Source organism: Falco peregrinus, chromosome 1 (genome assembly GCF_023634155.1).
Source record: "Falco peregrinus isolate bFalPer1 chromosome 1, bFalPer1.pri, whole genome shotgun sequence".
In the NCBI taxonomy this organism is placed as follows: Eukaryota; Metazoa; Chordata; class Aves; order Falconiformes; family Falconidae; genus Falco; species Falco peregrinus.
The window spans coordinates 83,503,326-83,520,087 of NC_073721.1; the positions used below are offsets into that span (position 1 = coordinate 83,503,326).

At 37.4% G+C, this 16,762-nt stretch overlaps 1 protein-coding gene across 3 annotated transcripts in view; it reads right to left on the reverse strand.

Moving 5' to 3' along the window:
* Positions 1 to 3,595: 3,595 nt before the first annotated feature.
* Positions 3,596 to 16,762, reverse strand: part of LRRC4C (leucine rich repeat containing 4C) — a 539,166-nt gene continuing 525,999 nt past the window's right edge. For all 3 annotated transcript variants that reach the window (XM_055793234.1, XM_055793226.1, XM_005244636.3), the window contains one exon: positions 3,596 to 6,592. In XM_055793234.1, coding sequence (XP_055649209.1) covers positions 4,635 to 6,551 — 1,917 coding nt within the window. In that variant the 5' untranslated portion in view covers positions 6,552 to 6,592 and the 3' untranslated portion in view covers positions 3,596 to 4,634. The remainder of the gene's footprint in view (positions 6,593 to 16,762) is intronic.

Genomic DNA, 16,762 nt, shown 5'->3' on the forward strand with positions numbered 1-16,762 from the left:
CAGGTTTCACTTTAGAGAGCCCTTTAGAGAGCACTCCAATTAACAGACAGTCTAGGTCTAAGTTATAAATGTATGAAAGCAAGAACTAAACCCAAGACAAATTAAACACAATATTTTGTTTAAGAAATCTCACCTAAAAAAAAATGACCTATTGAAGCAAATAGCATGTAGCTATTGAAGTACAGAACTAATTTGTCTTCATAGAGTTAATATGGAAAAAAACTTTCCCAGACTCCTTCAAACCAGGACTAGCATTTCATCGAAATACGACTTTTCCATTTGTGTAAAACTTACACTGTAGCTCTGAGACTTATTTTTATTCTTCACGTTTCCAATTTTTTGGTGTGCACTAAGCCTTAAAACCTACTTGTGGTTCAAAGTGATAAAAAAAAATAAAACCCCCCAATCATTTCTAGTCATACACTGCATGGCTCAAGGCTGAGCTATTACACCCTGATTACTTCTGCATCTATCTCTTAAGTGGGGAGCAGCCAATGAAGTTGTTCCCAACCCAAAGCACTCTTGCCCTGCTGTGCTCTTTCAGCTGCAAACCACACACAGCCACAGTGTTTCTCCAGGGCACCACTACAGAGAGAGGCTCCACAGCCAACAGAAATTGCACATTTACTGGGTAGGTTTGCCGGGATCTTCCCAAGCCCCCTGCTTGCTCCTGAACCCTTGCTATTTCAGTAGTGATAGCTCTGGGTGTTAGTCTACTACAATACTAATATATAATACCACCTCCATAATAAAATGTTCGCCACTACCTTCAGACTAACTGTAGGTTGAATTTTAGATGCAAGTTTGAAATGAGATTCTTTTTGGCAACACCCGCACAAATGAGAAAAAGATGTATTAAATAGTTATACTAAGAAAAACAGAAACCCAGACTGTGAAGTCTAACTTTTCTTACTATACCTTAAAGATAAGGATAAATTATTTCTTCACTCACTTCTTTTGGTATGAAATTGCAAGGTAGCTCCTAATATTTCCTAGACCTTCACTACTTGGACTTAGAGAAAAAGTGGAAATTTCAAAAATGCTGCACTTAGTTCATGTTTAAAATGGAATACAAACTTTAGCAAAAAGTGAATAGCTTGAAAAGATTTTCCATTCTCCTCATTAAAAAGACCACAGTAATGGGTATATCTGGCATATAAAAGCTTGTAACAGCTGTTATGAAATATTTTCACAAGACTGTAAAGCTAGTACAACTAAGTACAATATTAATTTAGTTACCTTTTCTCTAATGCTGTGATCAACCTACATAATGCCACCAGTGGGGGCAGGGAATCTTGAAAACATTAGATATAATTTTCAATGCATTAGAATACTTTAGCAAAAATACAATTACTATAATAAATGTCATACATTTAGCCCTTTTCAAAGTAAAATGAAATGTCCATCTTGTATGGTGAATTGAATGGAACTCACTTTGCTTTTCATGTTATTCCTGCATATAGTGAGATTTGTAAGACTTGACAATTCCGGAAAGAAAATGGTTTGCATTTTGGATTTGTACAGGACAGTAGGCAAACATCTTCATCAAATGAACTGAAGAATAATTCATCCTTTATCATGAGCCCACTAGAAAGTGATAGCTCATAATCAAGATCACAACTTTTTTGATCAATTTTTTTACATCACACACCATCTATAAAGTGGTCACCTGCAAGAGAAATTTCATTAGAGCTTTCTATCAGTTGTTCTCTGCCAGATAGGAGACCTGGGCTTCATTCTTAACATTGTAGTCACTGGAGCAGTAAGAGGTTGCATTGCAGAGCTCATTTTAGTTTAAACTCTGATGTTCTCTAACTCTGGTATTTAATTAAACTACAAAAGTACTAGGTGTTTTGCAGAAGTAGGAAGGAGTCGGAAATAATCTCTGTGGTTCCAAGAAGGGTAGGGAAGCTGCTGGGAAAATCATAACTAATATAGATTCCACATAACACATATATAATCACCCAATCAAACACACCAAAATGCTTTTTCTTTATGCTTATTTTGAGCAAGCAGGAATATCTGGATTTTTTTTGATTAGCCAATAAATCCAGATTAACACTCAATAAGAATTTTTATATTGTTTGAAACAGTAACTGATATTATTTTGTGTTACTCCAAAGAGGAAAAAGGTTGTCACTGACACGTGTCCCACTTGACAATAGCTATACCTTTTTTTTCATAAGGGCTTCCTCCACATGACCTTTAGGAGTGAGTAAAAGCTACCTGTTTATAAAAACATAGTGACCATAAGTGCTTTCACAAATGCCAGTTAGAGAGTAGCCATAATTTTTTAACAGAAACCTGTTGATTGCAGATGGCCCAGATTTAGTTTTCCTGGAAATAATTCGTCATGGACACAATGTTACTGGCCAGATGGGCAAAGTACAAATAGCAATGTGTAATTACAGTGTTTCTGTACAGATTCTTATCACAACGTTTAAAAGAAATCACCAATGAAATGTTCTAATGCACTCTGAAGAAATAGGTAAAGCTAGGAATCACAACCGCAACATTTTACATTCAGGTCCACCTTTGTCCTCTATTAAAATTCCCTTAGAGTAGATATTATTTTTCATGTAGTACATCAAAGGATAATGTCTTGCCAAATGTTTCTTTGAGATTATTATAGAACTTTGGGTTTTATTCTGTATCATACTTATCTGACTCCTTGCAGAGTGTGATTCATTGTCACCTATCTCCACCGTGTCCTCTTTAAATCAGGCCTTCTTGCCACAATATTCACTTGCAACCTTGAGAACTGTGCCTCCAACAAAAGGTATTTACCACCTCAACCTAGCAGAAATTCCTTCTTAAATTTATAGAATAGAAGTATACTGTTCAATAGGGTCTTCGTCCTGCATGCTAGTGCATACTAGAAAGCTCCAAAGAGATTTTGTAAGAACTAAGAACATTATTTACCTGGCATAGGACCCTGACAAGTCACAGTAAGGGTGGTTAAGGAAGAAAATAGGTAAAAAGACATTCAGAGATGATATATATATTTTTTCCCCCTAATCTAAATCATCTGAAAATGCTTCTCTTCGGTTGCCAATGCATAAAGTAGTTTGATTTGGCAGAACTTCTACTTGGAAGAACACAGTGTCCTGGAGCCGGTTTTCTTATGCGAAGCCTTCCTTTTAGCTTTCAGCTTGCAAGGTATACACCATTCCTACACCAATAAGCTAAATCCAGAGAACGTATATAAATACAAAGGAAAAGGGTGTACATTTCCTATTGGTAAATGAGTCTGAGTTTATATTAATGTAAACTTTTTACTCTACAGGGATTCTAATTGTCATGCAAATTACAGTAACCTATACTCTCCTCTGATTTGGCTGGCTTTGTTCTTTCTATATATTTCAGACAAAGTCCTTGGAGTTTTTCCTGTGAGTTACTCCATTTACAGCATTTTGATTTCATTTTGCACGTAGGGATACAGCTTTGATTATTGTTATTATAGATAGCTAAACATAATTCATATTTATGTCTAGAAGTCCCAGAACAAGTGAACTGGAAACCAGTAGCTTTAATATAAAGATGAATTTTCTTATTGACAGTTATAAATAACAAAAAACCAGAACAAACTTTTCAGCTTTGTCTAATAAATTCCGTGATAACTGGAACTCCTTGCAAAACTTTTTCTGGTATTGTGAAATAAATCTTGGAATATAATAGAGATAATTGAAAACACCATTAGAAGGAATGATCTTAATCTTGCATTAAAAGCTAAACACCCTTGTTTGCTACTATGCTGCTTATATAATCTAAAATGAAAACTATGCTATTCTTCAGTAATGATCCAGAATGGTTTAATTATTCTCTTTAAAGTGATTATGTTTTGGACCATCACAGCAGAATATTATAAGAATTTTAACAAACTTTTGATGCTTAATGCCACACTAAAAATGAGCTATATCCAAGTACAGAAAAAACCAGTATTTTATTTATAATCTTAGCTTAGTGTTTGAACTACAAATTCTGGTTCTAGAATTGTTTAAAATATCATGGGGTTTATAGGTTTTCACAAGTAAATTAATTTCTTGGTCGTTTCTTGGTTTTGTTTTTTGTTTTTGTTTTTTTTTACTTTGTTTTCCATTTCTTCACAGAACGGTGCTTTCAGTAAATACAGAGCAAATCATTACACGGAAGAAAAAAGGCTTGATTGTTTGCTTTCTCATTTGTAAAGTTGCTGTTATTATTCCATTCTCTATTGAATAATTTCAAAAAGGGCATGAGGAAACAAAAGAAAAAAGTGACAAAATAGACTGAATCTCACCACTAGAATTCACCATAAAAATTCCCAAAGTGTAACAGAATTCTTACAAAATTTCCTAGACCAGTTCTTTTAGGGAATCAAGATCTCCTATGAAAAATATGGCAAATGGGAGTCAGGGTAGGTTGGGGAGGAAAAAGGGAAAGAGTAGGGTAAATAAGTGCAGCAAAAACAGGTTCTGAGGAATACACATAATTTTGTCTGCTTTAGATCACAATAGAATTTTTAATAAATAAATTTCTTTTTCTTTGTAAAGACACTTTTTTGAAACAGTAGATTTAGCCCAGTCATTTGTGTCATTTGTTTTATAAACCATCTTTTGTTGTCCCCACCCCCACCCCATAATGTCATAAATGTTTTAGATCTGAGTCTCTTGTACATTGTCTTTTGAGTTCATTCGGATCAATAACGGTTCATGCACTGAACTGTGTATTGAATTTATTGTGTTAACTGTTGTTGTGTGGTTGAAAGGAGACTTATAAGAGTTATAGTGATTTAGGTGCTCATGCTCTATTGCTGGCATGGGCAAGTGACTCTCTATGGGCGTATCACCTGTAAGCTCATCATCCACATTAATGATCTCTACAGTCCGTGTTGGAGCGTGATGGTTCTGCCGGTGATGCTGTTTCCTCATTTTGTAGAAAATTACTAGCATCACAGCAGCCATAAGAGTAATAGCCACAAAACAACCAATTATGATTTTGGTAGTCTTCATAACCTCATCTATTCCCGGGATCCCGTTGTTTGCGTCCGTCACAGGAATGGTGAACGTTTTTTCTGTTGATCTTGTGCTCTGTGGAGTTAGTGAGGTTGTCATGTTAGTGGTCTCCCAGTTGGTAACTGGTGTGGGCCCAACCTGCTCGGTGGTCTGTGCCTCATCCTGAGAAGGTTCCACAGTCTCTACTGTGACGGTTGAAAAGTACGTGTAACCAGGGTTATCCAGGGCAGTCACATTCAGCGTGGCAGAAGCTGTGGTATTGCCAACAGAGTTACTCACCATGCATGTATACAAACCCGTGTCTTGCACAGTTACCTTTGTAAAATTTAATGTACCATCACTGAGCACAGCAATCCGAACTCTGTATGCCCCATGCGTCATAACAGATCCATTTGGAGTAATCCAAGATACAGAGGTCAGGGAGGTCGATGCCCGGCATTTCATCTCTGCAGCCATACCTTCTGTGACGTTGAGGTCTGCTGGTGGCTCCACTATGACAGGAGCATAACACGTGAAGTAGTTCAGGTCCAGCTCACCGATGTACCTTCCTTTTAAACTGGGAGGCGTGTGGCAACGGGCACAGCATGCAGTATTGGAGGGTGCCTTGTCTTTAATCCACCAGCTGAGCCAAAGGATATCACAGTTGCAGTTCCAAGGATTGTGATGCAAGTGGATCCTTTCTAGGTGGAGTGGTGTGAACAGGTCATGAGGCAGGAGTGTTAGGTTGTTGTGTGCCAGATTGATCTCTACAAGTGACTGCAGGTTATCGAAAGCATTCCTTTCTATCACTTGAATCTGGGACTGTATCATCCACAATTTCTGAAGATGCATTAACCCTTGGAAAGAACCTGGCCGAATGGCAGTCAGGTGATTCCCAGAAAGATCTAACTCATCCAGTTTTACAAGTGGGGTGAGGTTAGGAATCTCTCGAAGATTGCACATGGCAAGGTTCAAATACCTCAAGTTGGACAGACCTTCAAAGGCACCTTCTGAGATGTATGAAAGCCTTTTCAATTCCCCCAAATCCAGCCTCCGGAGAGAAGGGATTCTGTTAAAAGCATAAGAAGGGATGCTTTCAATGGGGTTGTTTCTCAACCACAGTTCCTTCAGTTTTGACAGGTATACAAAAGCCCCATTTGGGATAGTGGTCAGACGATTGTCAAAGAGTTCCAAAGTGTTAAGATTGGCCAGACCATTGAAAGCCCCTATTTCAATAGTTCTGATGTGATTCCTGCTGAGCTGCAGGATTTCTAGGTGCCTCAGGTGTTTGAAGCTATTAACTTTAATGATTTGGATCTGGTTCTCATGGAGATTGAGTAACCGGGTGTTGGTGGAGATGCCGTCTGGTACGTCTCTCAGATTTTTCCGTACACAAATCACTTTGCTGAACTGGTTGCTGCAGGAGCAGACAGAAGGGCAAGTTTGAGCCCTCACTAGACCAGCCACCACAAGAAGCTGAAGAGCCAACAGCACCACAAGCAGGGGGTCAAATAGGGCCCTGTTAAACCTAGGACCTATCATTATCTGCTGTGGATGTAAGGTCATCTTGTTCAACATTCATAATTTATTTGGTGTTGGTCCTTCTGGAGTTTGAATAGCTGAAAGAAGAAGAAGGAGGAGAATGTTAGATTAGTCTCAAACATTTAAGTGTGCTCTCTAAGCAAAGACTTCTAAAGTCCTTCCAGTCAGCTCTACCAATTTCACAAAACTCTGCAGGAAGAATATCTACAGAAATTGTAGCATTTTGTTTCCTGTGCAGCTATGTATGCCAGCTGTAATTGACAATGAGATAAGAAAAAGCCAGATACTAGCTTTTCCTGCTCATTCCAATATATAACATATGTAGCTGGATGGCAGATAACAAGTTCAACCACAGTGGATACCTGAAAAGGAATGTTCTAACTCGGGGGCAGAGTTTAAAGAAGTGACATGGCCTCAAAAGACAAAACTGAGTAAGATAGGAATCATCACAATATTCAAGGTGTTAACCTTTTTGACACACTGTAAGACAAAACATCAGATAATATGAAGAACAAGTAGGCACTCCTCTTTCGTTTGGGTGAAAATCTTTTGCCTATACAAATGTGATTCCTGCACTGGAGTCTTAACTAGAAGTAAAGCCTTTAATACTGAATGTAGCAGGTCATGCAAATGTCAGGGCAAGGTCTTTCCTATTTCAAATGTAAAAAAAAAAAAAAAAAAAAAAAAAAAAAAGCCAAATAAAACAAAAACCCAAACAAACATGATAGGCATCAATTCTTCCCTACCGTTAAACAGCATCATCCAATTTCATGGTATTTCCTCCTCAATTCTTTTGTTTGGCACCAACAGCAGAGAAACACCCATTAGAAAATGTGTGCTGAACACAGAAATAAGAACAGCCATTTAAATGCTGAAAAATATATCTCCGTAGTTTCAGAGTTGGCAGTTTCATTGGGATCTCTAAAAAAATCCTACAGGTTTTACTGTAAGGAGAAAAAGACCTTTACACTACAAATGATAATTACTCTTTTAAGAATTTCAGTACTGATTCATTTGTGGTAGTTCTTACAGCCCCCAGCCCTCAGTTCATTTTCAATCTCTGTTGCTCAGTGCAAGGTCCCTCTGTTGTAGAGATTAATGAAATTTGCTATAAATCAGCCAAAAGTGAAGCCTTATAAATTACAGCAAGCTTAAAGCATATTTATAACCTAGAGCACTCAGATGCATAATACATGTATCCAATAAAACAAAATACTATAAGGCAACATTTTTCCACTCCAGGCTCCAAACTGTTTCATTTTATGTAAAAAAGCACTATCTTTCTGTAAAAAAACATTACAGGAAAAAAATATATTAACTTGCATCTCACAGCAATTAATTTTATGAAAGTCTTTTTTTCTAATTATATATTCAGAAAATGTGGATTTGAGAATTAATTTCTGCACTTTAAAAAAAAATTCTACAACAGTTCAGAGCTAGCAAGTGTTCTCATCTTTTAATAAATTACTGCAGAGAATGCCAATATAATGGTTAAAAACCTGTGAATGGGAATTGGAAAGCTTGGGCTGTATCTGTTTGTTTGATCTGTAAGTGTTATTTATAAAACATCATTCTTGTTATGAAAAATTCACAAAACTAATGTGTTTTGCAACCTCGAGCAACTAACTCAACTTCTCTCAGTGGCTTACACTCCTGTCATGTGACTCTGCAGAATCCATCGGCTGTAGTGTTATATATTACTGCTCCCACCTCTCCATCTCTTTCCTCGGCCAACAACTGTACTGGAATCAGCTTCACCAGTTTAGGACAATGTACTAGACTAGATGAGGGGAGGGGTGATTGCTGGACACACTTCCTTTTTACTGAAGGCATACAAGGTCACTTATCTCTTCAGAGGTGTTGAACACATATGGAGAAACACTCAATTAATTACTAAAATTCAAGTTCCTTTACATCAAAAATCCAGCTGTAGTGAAACTATGTGCAAAAACTGGGTGAAAAGGACATGGTTCCCATCTTTCCTACACTGTCATGAAGAAGAACCTACCCATAGCAGTCAAAAGAATTACATCAGTGAGTCTAATATCAATTTCAGGTTCCTTAGTTAAGATCTGTGATCCAAGAACTATGCTGTTGAATAGTAATTAACCATCTTCCGTAATAATTAATGTGATTGTGCTAGCATTTTTGTTTGTCACTAGTATTTTTATTCTGTAGATTTGTCTTTTCTTTCCTTTCTCATTTTTTAAATTCTTATCCTCTAAGGACTTGGACTGGATAACAAATTCCATTAACAAGTAATAAAACAGATACAGAAACACACCAAACCAATTAGTTTACCATTTCAGTTGTGCAACGCTATTGTCTTTGCTGGAACCAAGATGAGAACTCAGCCCTCTACATCCAGCTTCAGAGCTCCCAGTTATCTTTGTGTGGCTGGTGCGGCACCAGGAGCGTGTGTGGCTTGTAGAGATGACGGGAATCTTCTGTGCTCTCTCTCTCAGACCCATTCACTATTAAATGCCAGCTTTGTGAGATGCCATATGGTTTCTCTACCTTTCTTTTTGCTACCTTCCACTCTCATTTCTGGATCCTGGGTGCACCGAAGGACCAGGAAAACTATGGGATTTGTAGAACAAGAAAGTGTAGGAAAAATAAGAAAGGTCATGAGAGAGCAAGTGCCCTCAACATCAGCCAGTGTATGCATAAACTCCCTTCAGCTGCCTCTCTGCCAGCCTACCTAAAGCTGATGATGCCAGACCACACTGCAAACACTCCAAGGCACTTCTTTCCTTTTCTGACTTTGTGCACCTGATGGTATATCCCATCATTCCCTTCACCTGCTCCTTTATCCAGCAAACCTTCTCTTTCCATCACTACACATATACTCCGTGGGTAAAAAAAATATTTTACTTGAATACACTATTTCATTATAACAAATACATTATCCAGTTATGAGATTGATCAGCAAAACTTATTCAAACCAAAACAAAAATTTCCCATGTCTCAGTTGCAAAAAGATTTTTAAAAGAAATGCTTTTGTTTTATCTTGTTAAAATAAATGCCCTACACTCCTCCCATTTTTGGTTATTGACTCAAACAATAAATCAGTCACACAGAACAGCTCTTTCCTTGTGCTGAAGGCCAAAATTGCCCATGGCTTTTACATTTCTCTTTTTCCCCAGTCCTGTGCTAGGGATGTCTCAATCAAACATATGCTTCAGAACTATGAACTATCAAAGACCTTCAGGGAATTCTGCAACCCTCAGGTTTCTGCAAAATTCAAATCTGTGTATACTTCAAATACAAGCTTGGTCACTGACTAGTTATTAGCTGCTCTGAGTGTATAATTTGAAGACTGTATCACCATTTTGTGAGATGTGGATGGAAAGTTCTAAATATATTTTCATACGTGTTGGTGTCTTTGATTCTTCTGTGTCTAAGCTGCATCTTGTTTAACATATAAGTACAGAAGATCTATATTGCCATTCCTCTGGAATGTTTTCTGAGAAGCAGTGAGAGTAAATCTTAGCTTTTGTAGCCACCATTTGATTTAACTTTGGATTTATGTACATGACTAAACTTTTTTCCCTCCTCTTTCATAATACAGGAAGCAAAATGCGGTATTTGGCGTAAGACCATGCTAACTGGGCTTGGTGCTGCTAACATAGGGGAGCTGGTTCAGAAAAGCCAATTTGACAGCAGAAAATATGCTAAGCAATTGCCTTCCAGGTCCTCACTTCCAACTGGTGATCATTCCATGAGGCTAACATACTGCAGAGAGATTCCTAGTGACAGTAGGAATGTATTAAAAAGGTCCTTTCTTTTATACTGGTGGTTTTCTACAGCTCAGAGTTTAAGTATTCAGGAAGTCTTGGAGCAGTCATTTCACATCAGGGTAATTTGAAATCATAAATACCCTGGAAATACCCTAGAAAAAAATTATCCAGCACAAAACCACAGTGGAGAATTCATTTAAAGCCTTGAAGAACATTATGGAAATATTTTAATGGGCTTTACATAAAGACCCATCTGGAACTCTGTACTAGAGTAAATTGCTATGCAATGTCTATCCATTATGCTAGAGACACATGAAGGTTTAGCTTTATAAATCCACACATGGAACACAGACCATCAACCAGGTTCTTTAGTCTTTGTTGACACTTCTTTGTCTTCTAAGTGATTTTTTTCCCTCTTCATTTTTCTAGTACCAGAATATCAACTCTATGGTCAATTCAATAACACTAGTGCCCTCTGCTGTATAGATTTAAAATGTAGTTTAAAATGCTAAGAATTTCCTTACTGCCCAGTCAGTTCCCCAGGCACCACACAGTTATTAAATGTGTTGCCAAACGTGACCTTAAGTCCATCTGTGGCATTGCTCTAATTACCAAAGTGCATATCATCTGTCATTTTAGTACAGTAATGTATATTCTCTTTATGGCCATGGAGACATACATATACATATATGGAGAGTTATTTGTTTTGGTATTTACTTCCACAGAACTCAAAAAATCTTTTTTTTAAATTGACATTTGATGTGCTTATCTGATATTTAGTCTCTATGTACTACAGATTTTCCTTTAAGCGAAAAACATTGCCCTCTTAAGATCCAATGCAGAAGATGAAGCAAGGAATGACAGAGCTAATCTACCTCTGCAGATGTGCACACTGCAGTTTTCCTTAGGGACAGCCTGAAAGATGCAGTAGTTATGCTATTGGAAGGTAACCTTGCCAAACGTGTATGCAGAGATGTCTTCCTTATGCGCACTGTAACAAAATCCGCAATTCATTTTTCTGTTTTGTTTTTTTTGGGGTTTTTTTTTTCGTAATTAGGTCTTAGGTCTGATGTGCTTTGATCTCTCTTTGTTATTTCACCAGGAGAAAGGGATTACATTCACTCTGATCTCTGATGGATTTTCCTGTATCGGTGGGCTTTGGTTACAAAAGAGGACTTCTACACCATTCCCAAAGATCTGCCTAATGAGGTATGGCAGGTGGCAAAGACATTTTCCCAAGCTCCAGTGACCCCTAGCTGGATCACTGGCAGTTTAGTTGCTGTTGGCAACTCATCCTTAGCTTTCTGTTCAGTCTGTGGTTCTATGAATAACTGTCTCAGCAGTGGAGCAGTGCAGTGCAAAGGCCATGGCTTTATCCCAATAAAAGGTTTATGATACAGTATGATCTAACACACTTTGATTGGTGTTGTACATCTGCCATTAAAAAATATGATGTGATGCTATAATGTCACTGCATTGAAAATATAGGCAGAATTTATCCGATATCAGGTGATTAAACTATCACAGTAAATTTAAATCATCACAAGTGCATCACAGTTAAATCTCAACTAAAGCACGGTTCAACTATCACAACTCTCCCTCAGCCACGTGCCAGCAAATTTCAGGGTGAGGAGCATTCACATCACTTTTTACAACGTTTTTCAAGCTGACAGATATGGGGATGCATTCAGAAAATGCACCTTTGCTTCCCTTTATATAGCACAGATATGTATGCTGTACATCACACTCTTTAAAAGAGGTTTTTGAGAGAAAAACCCTTTACAAAGATATCTGCATTTTTTAGTAAACAAGCCACTCTAGAGTTGCAAATTAAATGGCAGATTTCCAAACATATGAAGAGGAGCTAGGTGCGTTGAGCAGCTAATTACTCTGGGAAGTCTCTTCCAGTAGTATCAGCACTGGAGAATTCAAAATAGTGTCTGTATGGAACAGAGCATGGATTACAGCAATAAAAATAGGTCTAAATTCCAGGATGACCTTATGCAGAATTGACTCTTTTGACTATCTTTTCAAGAATGCTAAATGCTCTCAGGGTCTGAGACTGATCCCCTTTTGGCAGCAATGCCAGCAGGGGAAGCCAAGGGAATTCCCCTTTAGATACCAGGGGACAAGCACACGATATGTTTTAGCTCGACAAAATACTGAAACACATGAGTGTAAACCCTTGTCCCAGAACAGCGACTGAAATGTGGGCAGGGAGCTCCACCGGGGTCAGAAATCCTCTATCAACATCTGCTCTGCAAATGCTCCTGCAGCCTGACATGCGTGTCCCCATATGGCTGTGAAAGGCTGGGCTGATGGAGCCACACTGCTGGGGACTCACTCACCATACCCTCCCGCTTCCCACCCCGCCTTCTCCATCCTGAAACTCCTTTCCACCTGGCTGAGCCCCCGAGGACTAGAGCTTTCAGGTCAGGAGAGGTACAAACACCTCGTGCTGTTCCCTGCCCAAATACCGTACAACAACATTATTCTTTTTCACCATTGGATATCTTTGTCACCAACAAAGGAACACATACTATGTTCTTAACAGAACATTGCAAAAATCATGCAAAATTCGTCAACTGGGTAACAACAGACCTCATATGTTTCTCTTCCTAATCTTATTTTTTCCTTTCCTCATGGATTGGCTCCTGTCTGAGGTGTTTTTTAAAGGGACTGTTTTACAGTGAAAACGCATCACTGCAGCTATATAGCTGTGTATCTTTCCCCCCATTCTTAAAACTCAGTTTTCCCTTTTCACTGCTATAGGACTTTAAAAGTCTCAACAACAGTTTAGGGAGCAATTGCAATAATGCCTAAAAACCTGGGAGATTTCAAAGCCCCGCAGCTTTTATCTATTTGGTTTTTATTTTATTTTTAGTTAAATACAGTGGAGGCTGAAGAGGGCTACATAGGCAGCCCCGCAATGCAAACTGATTGCTCATGAGACCAGATAAATCAAAACACTCACAATGCAAATTATACTCCTCTATGCATGTTTCACTGTTCTGCTCTGGAACATAGCTGGGATTTTCTGTGACCCTTTGAAGCATGTAAGTGTAGGAGGCAGGGTGGATACTGCTGTACCACAGATACTTCGTGGTTCTCTTCTGCAAGCTTTTTAAGACTCAGCTGAATCACTAAGACACTGACCAGAAAGACCTAAATGTGACTGGACATATTCAATCTCCCTGGATCACCACTGATTTCAGGGGAGTTCAATCAAGGATGAGTTTGACCCAGTCTGTCTTTTTCTTCATTTCTTTTATTTTGTTATACAGAAAACAGCTTTATTTCACACACCCCATTTTCCAGCATGATTTCATGTTCCCTCCCTCATGTCTTCCTACTGTTTAAAATTTTCTCCTTAACTGCATATAACAGAAATTAACATGAAATAGACATTTTAAAAATGAGAAATTTAGTGTGCATTGATCTAGGCAAAAATATTTTCGTTTTACATGGAAATTAAGAGATTTCATAGTGTTTTAAACTAAATGAGTCTGGTAAGTCCCTTTATTTATAAATATTCTTTTACTCACAAGCATCATTTGCAGTTTGTGTCCTTATTACAACTCATAACATTTACTAATTTTATAGGAAAGTCATAGGAAACATCATACAACATGTAATGGATATTTCTTTAGGACATACTTATTTTTATTAAAAGGAATTACTGACCTTTCCCTGGATGTCACCCAAGTGGTGAAGGGGACAAAACAGTCCTAATCTCTCTGTTCAGGCTGCTTACAGTGGTGTGAATAGGAGCAATCTTCGAACTACTCGTGATGAACTAATTTAAATTCTTTGATAAAAGCCACCACAATAGAGCTTTGTATTAGTCCACCCAGCAACATTCTAGAAATTTAATTGGAATTAACTTTTAAAGTGGGTTAATTATACTGCATTAAATCTTTGTGTGGACACTCTTATTTAGAATTTAATTTAAGCTAAATTGAATCAAGGACACTATAATTTCAATTAGGAGTGTCCATAAAAAAAATGTAATTTTGTTTAGCTAGTCCCTTTTCAAAATTAATTTGGATTCATTTTCTTGAGACCCCATGTAGACATTAGGAATTTTTTGTTCTGTACTGACTTAAGCTCAATTCAAATCAAAATTCCTTAAAGGTAAAAAGGTTTTCTACCTTATTGCTGATCCCTTGAGTTATTCAACTCCCATTTTGCTCTTCTCACGTCACTAATTCAGTTGATAAAAGTTTCTCTGAACCTTTTTTGTTTGTTTCATCTTCTATATTTTTCTGGACAGGTACTTATGTAGGGGGAAACAGGCAACTGTACAGAAGAAATTTTGTAATAGCTCTGATTGATAACAGCATTCTCTTCATTACAGCAGCATGTCACTACATCTCACGTGCCAACCATGATATAAGGGGAAGTCATACAAGCACCTTCAGGATTTCACTATCTTATGCCAGAAATACCTCCGTGAGCAGCAATTAAACCACAGCACATCTATAATGATTGAAAGGATGCTTTCTTAATCTCCTGGTTTATTATCAAAGAAGATCACAGATTCCCATTTGGAAGAAATCTGTGCACCACAACAAAATATGTGTAAAGGCAATGCTTAATAAAACATCATATAATATTCCAAAGCACTGGCCTAAAACACTGCAGTTTTCACTTCTGTCACACTGGAGGTCATTACTTTGAAACACTGTAATATTTCTTTGTATTAAGCAGACTAGCAGTGATTTAAGACAACGTCTATTTAAAGGTGCTACAGTGATACTTCATTTCAAAGAAACTAGTTTTGGTCTATTATAAATCTTTCTACATAGGAACATTAAATTGTATAAATTAACTTCCTTTTCAACAACATACTACAGGATCTCAAACTAGCAGGCAAAAATCTGCAGGTTAAGTATATGACATATTAAAATGTGCCTTTTAAGAGATGCAAAGCAAAAAAAATGCAAGGCTGATGGTATCCAGGATGTTAGCCCTGACTCATTACAGTTTTCTCCCTAGTCAAAACTATAAAAAGCAAACATAGGAAATGTCAGCTCAGAACACCATATAGTCTACGAATGGATATACAGTAGCCAGTTCAATGAAGAACAAGAAAAAATGTTGGCACACTATATACTTGCCCTTAAGAAAGTTTAATCCTAATCCTAGAAAATTGGAGTCTAGTTTTTAAAGTGCAAAACATCCTTTTCTAAACTACAATATGTGCATTTATCTACTGCATGTGCTAATGCTGAATATTCTTGTTACCCATACAAATCATCCTTTGAGCCTTGCTGAGCTCTTGGCCTCAGTGCATAATACACACTAAAAGACAGAAATATTTTCGTTTGATGAGCATATAATGCAGCTGTGGATTAGCAGTAGTTTCTATACTTTGGCAACAGAGATGCTCTGGTAAAATTTTGAAGTCATTTAGAAAGATTTAAAGATTATTTTGAAATTAGCAAATCAGAAGATTGTCCATTTCAGTGGCATAAAAAAATCGAGTTTGTGCCTTAACATGTGCCATTTTTCCAAATGCATTTTGCAATATCTAAAACAAAGAACACTGAGGGATGAAAGGGAAGTATATTAAAGCAGCCATGCAAAATCTGCACCAGCGCTTTTCAGGGTATGAATTAACATAGGTATCTGCCTAAATACTTCTATGCTATAATGCTGTGTCAAGAAAGGTGTCTTCCTTTTTTAAGGTATGAATTATTTGATGTTGAATTGCAGAAGTGCTTGACAGGTATTTCATAACCTTGGTAACTACAGGCTGTATTGCTAGTACGCATTATTCTAAAATACCTTCTAGGAGAAACAGACCCAGCTAGTAACTCACTAAAGCAGCTGAGTCCATTTTGCATCATTGCATTTGTAGTGACTGAGTCCAAATTACTCCCTCATTCTGCTAATAAACAAAGAGACAAAGAGAAAAAGAGACATGAGATAAAAAGTTAAGGCTGCAAATAGCCTCCAGTCTGGCAAAAGATGGTTAAACTTCTTGTCCTTGGTAACTATGGAAACCCCTTAAGGTAAGAGTGGAACACAGGCATTTTGTGGTCCGCAATTTACAAGCTGTTTATTTAATTATGAAGGAATTTGAAATTGTTAGGGGCAATGCAATTATCATACTGTGATAGCGTTTTGAGAGAAAAAAATAGGTACATAGAAATATAAGAAGTTAATTTTTTGGAAAATTACTTGTTTTAGTAATTTTCTGCAGCACATTGTTTTTTACTGAGACTTGTGATTTATTTTTTTTTTTCCAAAAGGGTGTGTGGAGCCAAAATTAGTAATACAACATTTTGCCATAATATCCCTCAGTAGATTCATAGTAATTATGTCTATTCTATGCCTCACGAACAAAACCAAGGTCAGGGTGTATTTCAATTAAACCCTAGGTGTTACCAAAGTGCAGCACAGCCAGAACAGCAAGCACATTATTACCAGATCTGTCACTGCTGGGCAATGAACAGGTCACAGGTGTTCCTGCGTATGGTATTTGTACACCTTAAAATATGA